This window comes from Scatophagus argus, chromosome 15, assembly GCF_020382885.2.
Source record: "Scatophagus argus isolate fScaArg1 chromosome 15, fScaArg1.pri, whole genome shotgun sequence".
NCBI lineage: Eukaryota > Metazoa > Chordata > Actinopteri > Scatophagidae > Scatophagus > Scatophagus argus.
In genome coordinates, this window is record NC_058507.1 from 14,311,286 (window position 1) to 14,321,592 (window position 10,307).

At 40.9% G+C, this 10,307-nt stretch overlaps 1 protein-coding gene across 1 annotated transcript; it reads right to left on the reverse strand.

Moving 5' to 3' along the window:
* Positions 1-61: 61 nt before the first annotated feature.
* LOC124072507 (inversin-A) lies at positions 62-5,385 on the reverse strand. Its single transcript, XM_046413979.1, has 2 exons — positions 5,262-5,385; positions 62-2,343 (listed from the first exon to the last, which is right to left on the reverse strand). Exon 2 carries the CDS (start codon positions 2,083-2,085, stop codon positions 472-474), a length of 1,614 nt encoding a protein of 537 aa, XP_046269935.1. The 5' UTR covers positions 2,086-2,343; positions 5,262-5,385; the 3' UTR covers positions 62-471.
* Between the last annotated feature and the right edge of the window lie 4,922 nt (positions 5,386-10,307).

The following is a 10,307-nucleotide window of genomic DNA, read 5'->3' on the forward strand; positions in this document are numbered from 1 at the left end:
TAATTTGACCCTGCATTTTCCTCATTCACACACACAGGCATGAATACAGCAGAGCTGGTGTTTCAAAGTATTTATTAAGTATTCAGCATGAAACATACAGTGCACAGTCACTGAATATCTTAAAGCAAAATACATACATTATTTCTTATAAACACAGAAGCAATATCAAATACATTTATATCTAAATGATATAAAGCTTTAATTATTTTCAGATATCATGTTAATGTATAAATAATTTCAAATTTAGAATAGCAAAATTGTGTGCAACTGAACAATTAGCTTTCAAACCCTGTCTGTTTTTTTTATGGCATAAACATCGAAGAAAATAGTCAACTGCAATATAAGCAAAACATCATTGTTCCTCTTAATAAGTAGAATATGTTGTCATGCAATCAAGCTGCACTGTCAGAATTTGAAGTGTTCTAAAAATTTCCCCACCAGCCATTTCTGTTGCTAGACATTGTCTTTATTCTAATCAAGCGCGGACTGAGATGAGCAGCTTTCAAACTCACACTTCACTCCACTGATGCTGTCAACGCTCGGCTGGCTGTTGACTTGCTGATGTGTGTGAGAGAGGGGGAAGGTTTCTGAGCGGGACATTCGCCCTCGGCTGTTTGAGGAGCCTGATGAACAGTCTATCACCATCCTCATGAACTCTGGTGCGGTGAATCGACGCAGCAGTCTGGTCCCCAGACCCATGAACCCCGGCATGCGACCTGGGATCTTGCTGGACTCCATCTCCCCTCTGGCAAACAGCAGCTTATTTTGTCTGGCAGTCAGGCCAAAGTTTCCCCTCTTCTGCTGCTCTCTTCTGCTAGATGGAGCTATGTCATTAGCTTCCTCTTTCTGTGAATTGACATTCTCCTCGAGTGCCCTCACGGGCTGACTCTTGCTATTTAAAAGAGGTTTTGGCATTGAGACAGTTTTGTCACCGTTGTTTGTCAGGCCCCGGGTGCTCCCTTGACATTCCATCTTGTCTATCAGACATCTTTCATCCTGTAGCGAAGCTCTCTTTAATTTGCTGGCTGACAGGCTCATGTCACGCACATCACCCTGATAGGACTGCTTTCTGCTGCTCAGGAGGTCCAGGTTAAATGACTTTGCTTTTCCCCAGAGAGGAAAACTTACTGGTGTTTGCTCTTGGAGTCCAGTGTCTCGACTGACATCTTTCTGGCTTGGCTCAGGCAGAGAGTTCAGTGTTTTAGCCCCTCTTAGCTCTTTAAGCTGGCAGTTTTGCAGTTGTTTGGCAGTGAAAATAACACTGTGATCCCCCTCAATCTGGCTTTTCTCTATCTGAGGAGGCAGAGCCCAGCTGTGGTGATGGTTGTCCTCTTGAGATTGACTCCTGGGACATCTGAAGCGATTCCACAGCCCACCGCTGTCTCCAATCTTCATTTGTCTCTGAAACACCCCAGGCAGTTGGTCTTCGTTGTTTTTCAGCTGCATGGAGAACCTCTCCAGAACATGCCTGGGGAGCCTGTTGGGCAGCCGGCACTCTCCGTCACCAGTGGTACCTGAATCAGCAAGTGGATCATCTGTGCTAACACCCCTCCTACAAGGAAAGTTCAGAATCTGCACACACTGGTTGTGTCCAAAGAAGTTGGCCACTTCGATGGCTGAGTGACCAGCATTATTGGTTCTGTCCAGCCTCAGTCCCAGTCTTTTGAAAGCCCGGACCAGGAACTCCAGAACCTGGCTGTGCCCAGAAAAAGCAGCATACATCAGAGCGCTGTTACCCCAGGCATCAGAGACATCTGGGTCAGCATTGAACTGCACTAGGAGCTTAACCACATCCAGGTGACCTATCTCACAGGCATGGCTCAAAGCCGTGCGACCGTCCTCATCCTGGCAGTTGACATCGGCCCCTTTCTCCAGCAGCAGACGGGTGAACTTGGCCCTGGTCCCTGGGTCTTGCAGGCAGACAGCGTACATGAGCGGGGTGCGGCTGTTTTCTGTCTTAGAGTTGATGATGCGTCCGTCCAAGGCGTCCAGGATGAAACGTGCCAGGTGAACTTTGCCACCATGCATCGCATCTAAGAAGGTTTTGGTGCCAGAGCCCTGGCGTAAATCTCTCGGTCGCATCATTCTTGAACAGCTACTTGTGGAGCTGAGCCTTCAAGTCAACTAAGAAAAAATGTAACAAATAGGGAGAGAAATGTGTGGCAAGTTCTCCGAGCTCTCCTTGTTGACAGTGAGCGCATTTACTTCAGAGTAAGACTCAGAGAGGAGCTGCCAATGTTTTTATACCTCCCTCTCCACATGCCCTCCCCACGTTGCCAGGGAAACAAACGTCTGAGGACCATTATGCAGTGGCAGCATCCATTCAGTACAAGCACCCTCTGCCTGGAGAAAAATATATGCTATTTGAACAGAATAATTACTCAAGGAGAAAAACATGGCGCTGTGTTTTTCATGTGCAGACTGTGAGGTTAACTTAAATGCTGCATTTGAACTTTTCTTTTATGCAAATTAACTTGATTAACAAATTCCTGCTATTTATACAATTCTCAAACATAGGAAAGGACAACACAGAATTTTGGGAAATCCATGAGCTGTATTTTGTTGGGTCCCCTTTATATTCAATGCAGAATTTAATTTCAATTGCTAATATAAATCTCAGCAGGACCAAAACTGCACCAAACAGTGGAGGTGAGAAAAACATTGTCGGGGTTTTGCCTTCCTCACTGTTCACCATCCGGCTTCATCAGAACCTCAGCAGGTCCCTTATAGAGTGCTAAGAGTCCTTCACTCAGCTAAATATGGCAGAAATTCATCAACAGACCCACAATTCTTCCTGGGGGTATTTCAGTTTGTGGAGGTTATTCTGATAATACAGAAATATCTTTTTCATCATAAAAACATACTATTGCCTCATCTTTTTATAACAAGGTTACATCATGGCAAAACCTCAGTATATTTAAGTACTTATAATGCCAGAAATGCCGTTAATTTCACAATGCCTGGATCCACAGATGTTACCTTCTCGATACTCTATTTTCACAGCATACACATAGTATTATCAGTGGAAAGGAAGTCCAAACTCAGTCCAGATAATAAAATACTAAAACTGAATTACTGATTGAAGCAGAGCAAACTTTGTGAGGCTAGACATGAGCAAAATCTCAGACAATCATAACATCAGTATGCTGATGTTTAGCTGGTTTATTGTTAGCATGTTAGCATATTATAATTTGCTAATAATACTACAATACAGCTGAAGCAGATGAGATTAATATCACACATATTTGCCAAAAACCAAATTATCAGACGATTTGACATTTTGACTTGACAATGCCACCACATGAAAAATAAAGGAAAGAGAATATCTGCATCAAATTTCATGGCCATATGACAACTGTTACATCATTTTACTCAAAACCACAATTCTGAGCCTCAGGGATCACCAAAGTCAGATTTATCCCCTGGGGCCAATGAATGTCTATATTGCACTTGTGTTCGGTATATTGTTTTCCTGTAGCAAATTTCCTATTCTTTGATTGATCTGATCAGTACATGGCGCCTGATACTGAAGGAAGTACACATTTGAAAAATAAGACTGTGACCTTAAAGGGTTGCACCAGTCCAGCAATAGTTTTCATGTATGCCGAGTTAAAACCACAGTATTACCACCATGACCACTACTTGCTGTTCCTTTGACTTTGACTGTGGATTCCTACTAATAATGCCAGATTCCGACCATGTACTACCAGCATATCATAACAGAAATTAAGATCTGCAGCGCTGCAGTATGTGTTTGTCTAGTGTTGGTCATCGCGTACAGATTTAGCCTTGTCTTTTAGATTGCAGTTGAAAAGGACTCTATCTTGTTCATCACAGATTTTGTAGTCATTTTGTTTACTTGGCTGACCATAAACCAGTCATATCACATTTAAATTATCTTGCAGTAGATCATGTGTTTAATGTCGTATGCTTTATTTATACAACGGTGCATCCTGCAGACCGTACGAGGAATGCCCATTTAATTAGTCTCAAGACTTTCAAGAAATTCAAACCGTTACTGTGGTTTGGATGTTCATATGAGACTTGTATGTAAGTGCACATATTCTTGACTGTGATGGTGGAAATGTCTCTGATCACCTTAAAAATGTACACACAGCCCACTGTCCATACCAGTGAGACCACGCTCGAGGCCTAACTGTCTGTCTTCTGCACAGGAGGCTACATTTGAGCATATCTGCATACTAAAAACTCAAGCATCAGCTGCAGCATCAGTATTGTAGCATCACTTAGAGGATAAATACATAACACCTGTAAGATAAAAGCCATAAAACAGACAGTGAGTCTTGCACAGAGCTTGATAACACTTGTGTGCACCATGATAATTCTTATCGGATGTTCCAGTTTGAGCACTTTGAGACTTTTGCTGCTTTTTCAGACAGTTCATCCAGAAATAGATTTGAGCTGCCTGTATTGATTCATCCTCACAGGCAGGCTGCAAGCTGTACTGGAGTTATTGTGTTGGCCCCCAAGACTTTTGGCTACTGCACATACCTCTGTATATGAGGTAACATGTTCTGCTAGGGCTCTTAGTTTTTATAAAAGAGATTTCAGGATTAATAGATCACACAGTGCATTGATAGGTGTGGGTATCTACATACTATGTGTACTTTAAGCACATGGCAAGAAGAACAATTACATTTTATAATGGATATAACTTCCTTTTGAATCTAATTACTATACTTAACACTATTACATCAAACCCATAAGTGATTATTGAAATAGATTAGTAACAGTACTTACATATGGCCAAAAACTCACAGAAATAATGATCAGTATGCCAGAGTCCTACTGGCAAAAGGGGGCAGAAATGAATGAAATGTGGATGAGTCGTTACCATGAGACTTGCTAATTGGACAGATGTATGCAATAAAGCAGGCATGTCATGGTAAATACGTGATCTCCCATTCATTGCGGGACTGGCCCAGGCAGGAGCCACTTTGAATGCCTGATTAGAAATTAAAGCTCATGTCAAGTTAAGGTGTTATTCGCAGCCCTAAATGTCTTAATTAGTCACTGGGGGAAATGCACTTTCAGTGCCACAAAATCAACAAATCTCTCAAGGTTCTTCAAGAAAAACTTGTAAATGGAAACAAAACACTGTGCCAAACCCCCCTTGGTAACTCCACTTAGCCACTAACACCTGGGACTAAATTACTGTATGAGGAGAGGGTAGGAAATGGAGTTTGTTAAAGACCAAGTTCAATAAACGCAATTCCTTGTAACTAAAAATGTTTTCTTACCAGTTGACTCAACATGCCCTCATTCTCCATGGACTACTTTATCTTCTGCCTCTTAATTGAATGCACCTGAGTATGACGTGGTTCAGGTGATCACCTGCCTTGTGCTATGAAAAACAGGATGCAGCTGGTGGCAATCTGTTTTTTCCATTCCCTGCACACACTTGTTAGTTGAGAAACACAGGCAGCTAAGCCACAATAAACTTAATGAAGTTATAATCTTTAACCTGATAAGGTGTCATTTTCATAGAACATGTCAATGTTATTACTGACCTCTTTTCAGACTTCTTCTTGTTTCCCTTTTTTGCCCAACATCACTTTGTTTCCTCACAGTTATGTAATGTCTTAACACAGGGACCTCTGTCTTTTGAGCAGTGTGGGATAACAACTCCTGCAGGGACAAAAGCACTAAACTGATGCATTTGTGTTCAGCAAGAACAATCATGTGTCCGTGTGTCCATTCAGTTCCTATAATGCCCTTTGATTTGATAGAAGGACACAGGACAGAGCAGTCTGGGGTTGAATGGCGATTTCACACGCTGTCCTTTCCAGGAAAGAGGCAGCAGCTGGCCTGCTGTCATTGTGCTACCATGGCGTGTTTGTTTCATCGCTAAGGTTGGAGCAAGGTCACTGAGGTTGTCCCATAGCAGAAAACAAATGTCAGGTTTAAACAGTAGAACATCTTTAAATTAACTTTCAACTTTAATGTCACTTTGCTGTTGTTTTCAGTGTTTATTTCTTGGAGATAAAAACTTAGGAAGACATTATTATATTTTTCATTTCTGTCACAAGACTAAGGACCGATAAGAAGGCAGAGCCGGAGAGAGGACAATTACATAGAGTTACTATGTTGCAGCTGAAGACCCTGACAGCACACCAGGACCTGCCACTTACAGGGGCCACGGATATGTTATTGGCCAAGAGATGGGTCTCTCAGTGCCTTTGCTCTCTTGCTCTCATCAATTATCACCCTGACTCAAACTTGTCAGGCTGCCACAGCCAGATGGTAAACAGTAGGCTGCTCTGTCAGCCTTGGAATTTAGGGGGCTCTAATATCAGTTCTCAGTCTCAGATATTTTGGACAACAGAGAATTAGCAGCAACAGCATGACTGTCCTGTGCTCCTTTGCCATGGCAATTGGGATGACAGTAGTTCAAGAGGGAAAGCAGCAATACAAAAGGGAAGTGTAAGATGCAAATTGTGACAGATGTTTTGATGGTTTTGTACAAATAAACCATTTAATGTCTGAACAACAGACATCACAACTGTATTGGACTCATAGGCCAATATTTAGCCCCACTAGCAGCATGTGACTTTAGCGGCGATGGTCAGTAATTGGGTTCACCATTTTGGTCTAATGGAAATATCTTTATTGGATGGATTGTCATGAAATATGGTACAGACATTCATGTTCCACAAAAAACAAATTTGTTACCATGGTAAACAGTATATCTATGGTAAATGTGCTAAAGGAGTAGTTTGACAGCTTGGGAAATCCACTTTTTTTCCTTTCTTGCTAAGACGTAGATAACAAAATGAAAACATTCCCATGTCTGTACATAGCAAGAGCTAGGAATTGATTAGCTTATCTTAGCTTAGCTTAAGGAGAAATGGCTAGCTTGGCTCTTTCCAAACTTAAAAAAATCTGGATCACTGAGGTTCAGTAATTAATATATTACATCTAATTTGTTTACTCTGTACACAACTGAGAAGTAAAAATATTCTTTTATTAGAGGTGCTGGAACATGGAATTTTTGCTTGTATTAGCATTTAATCGTATGCCTAAGTATATTCCGTCACAATTAATATTTATATAATTTTAGCTTAGTCTGATTTAATATGTTTATAAACAATAAAAAATTAAGCAGATTTGTTAGCTGTTAGTTTGTTATTTCTTGATGTTTATCTGAAAAAAAAAGAACACAACATGGATGTTCCAGTAATCAGACTTGTCACTGACTTCCTGTTGAACAAGAGGACTTGATTCTGTGTCAACAATACCTTTTGCCAGGCTGAGCTGTGCTGCTGTTTCCAGTGAGCCACCTGTACCCTCTCCTTAATCTATCAGGTCTGATGGAAATTCCTTTCCTGCAATGATGGGGAGGAGATGGAGGGCCAGAGAGCTCCCACTCCATCTCCAGGCTGACAGGCCCTATTTGTGGCCTTGCAGGCCCGCTCACCTCTGACAGCTCAATAAATTGTACAAATGGACAACAAATGTATTTGTTTGATGGCCACATTGTGAGGAGATGCACTCAGCAGCACCTGGAGTAAAGGTCTGTCACACAGTCATATCCACAAAGGAAGGAGCATCAAATGGCTGGGTCAGGAGAAAATATAAAAAAAGCACCTGGGGGCTTTAAGACAATAACAGCTGCCAGATTTCATTTTGCAAGGTGCTGCAATTGCTGACACTGCTGCATTTTTAATTGAGTTCCCTCAATTAAATTTATTTATGGACTTGTAAAAAGGAAATTTTTCTGTCATTTTTTAAAAGAAATACTGTTTACTTTATGATTAACCTTTTAATGAAACATTTAATACTTGAGAACATCTCTATGTGTTAATACATTCAATCTGGAGGAGTGACAGATGACAACATTAACAACTGAGGAAAACCATATCAGTCAAACCTCACCTGAAGACACAATAGGTCTGTAAGTGGCAACCCTCTTAGTTCCCTGGAGAAACTTCCCTTCTTTTTAAGTGAACTAATGGCCCTGAGGCCCACATTCTCTCCCCCACATGCTCTGCCACTCATGTTGTTCAGCGTTCGCCTTCATACTGTCTCCTGTGGCTCTTTTTTTAGCTATAGGCAATGTACAGTGAAAGTAGCTCTGAGTAAAAGCAAGTTTTACATCAAATGAGCCCCTGGTAAGAGTGTTATTATTCTGAAAAGAGACACTTTGTGACTCACCTGCCTTAAGTGCATAACATTAAATGTATGTTGTGGGTGTTACGGGGTCTTATGACCTTTTCCACACCCACCATGTCTGTCAGCTGCTGCCCCATGGTGTGGAAATGTAAAGAAAAGGTGATGTGGTGGAATTAACTGATATTTTTTTAACCATACTTGAATGCACGTTGTTGTTTACATGTAATAAATAAGTGTTTAGTGCAGATTTGATTAAAACTTTTAAAAGATTGAAGAAAACTACTGTGTGCGTTGACTCAAGAATGGAAAGACAAGTTAACCCGACAGCATTTATTTATTTTCTCCCTCAACTAAGAAATATGGTTTCACTTGGATGTTTGACCTTCACTGTGTAAAATGATGTATATGCAGAGTTTGACTCAGACAATGCTCATCTCAAATCAAAGCTTTTTTTAGTATGGCTCCTCTCCTGAGGACTAAGCCTCCCTGACCTTACCCTGACCTTAGCCAAAATCAAAAGCAGTGTCAAATAAAGAAAATGTCTGATTTAGGTTCAAAGCTTTCAATAAACAGTTTTAATAAATACATTTATATGCTGTCTTGCGAGTGAGATGTGACATCACTCTCATGTCAGTACAACAGGACTGAATATGAAGTCAGAGACAGCAGATGCCATTAGCTTAGCTAGCCTTTTTTCTCTCATTAGATTAAAACATAATAGCAATTCCAAATAAAACTAATATACTAATATATATATTAAAATTTTAGTTCAAACTCATAAACCTGTGATTTTTATTTATTTATTAATTTATATATTCATCGTGTTTCTCCTCACCTTACGTCATGAACTTAATAACACTGCAGAAACTAGTGGACTGTGTAGATCATTATGTACTCTCATTTGCAGTTCAAATCAGGCATCTTTACAATTACATAACAGTGTCATCAGCTGCAACGGTTTTGAAATGGCTCTTTTGTCTCCGTCCTCTTAACTCACCGTGAGACAGATGCTCCCACCCCAGAGAGGTTGGGGCTGTGATGGAGTTATCATCAGGCTACAGGGGATCTAAATGGTTTAAAGAATGGCATGAATTTCAGCTCCAAAACTGCTCGGGTAACATGAGAATATCAGAATTTAAATGATCATAAGAGCACTGTCTGGCACTATCTTGCAGGTTGTGTGTGTGTTTGTGTGTGAATGTGTATGTGTGTGTGTGCCCTGAATGTAAGCACTGTATGCTCAACACACATAGAAAGCGTACAATTTGCATCTGTAAGAAGGTGGAGGCGCCTCTCACAGCCCCTCAGTACTCATGTGACACACAAGGGGGACTGACTGCAGGGAGATGAGCCTACTGGAGTGCTCATTATGCTGCTGATTCTATGCTATAACTATAATTTTAATGGGATTGTGTAAGGTACCCTGGGTCCAAAGGACAACTTTCTGCAGCTCGGTGAAATTATGTAGACAAATCATCAGTATTTTATTGCAAATTCTTGTCCTGGCAGTGTCTTTTTCCTCTTTAAAAGCTGTCTAAGTACAGTATTCAGCCCTCAGAATGAGCCAACAAATACACACATGGAGCCTGTGACAGAGCAGCCTCAGCAGGTGGTGTGTATGTGGGTGGTGTGGGTGCTTAATATTCATCCAGGATGGCATCCACTTCAAGCCAAGATGGACTATAGATCATGACTCTCCACCTCCTGTGGGTCAGACCTGCTTCCTCATACAGGAAACAACAAGAGGAAAGCAGAAAAGCAGTTCACTCCTCACGTAAATTTCACCGTGTCCTCATTCTTTGTGCTTATCTGACCGAAAATACACCATTTCTATTCTCCGCTGATGTTGTTTTAATCTTGCATGTTACACAGGAACATTGTTCAGAAACGAGTCTTTAAATTGCAGGGTGTCTTTTCTCTGTTGTTTTTTTAGGATTAAAATAGAATGACTGACCGAACACAGCAAAAGAGGGAAAAGTCTCAGCCGTCTTTTCAGCTGCTGCCAGTATTTAAGAGGACTGCACTGATGTCTGTTGTTAACAGTTTTCATGCTTTTCATTTGTGATTGTTTCTCTGAATAAAGCTTTTCATATTATGAAGAAATCTATTTAAACCCCTTCTAAAATAATAATGTATGTTCAGCTCTTGTTTGAGCTTTGTGTGCACCGCATCCT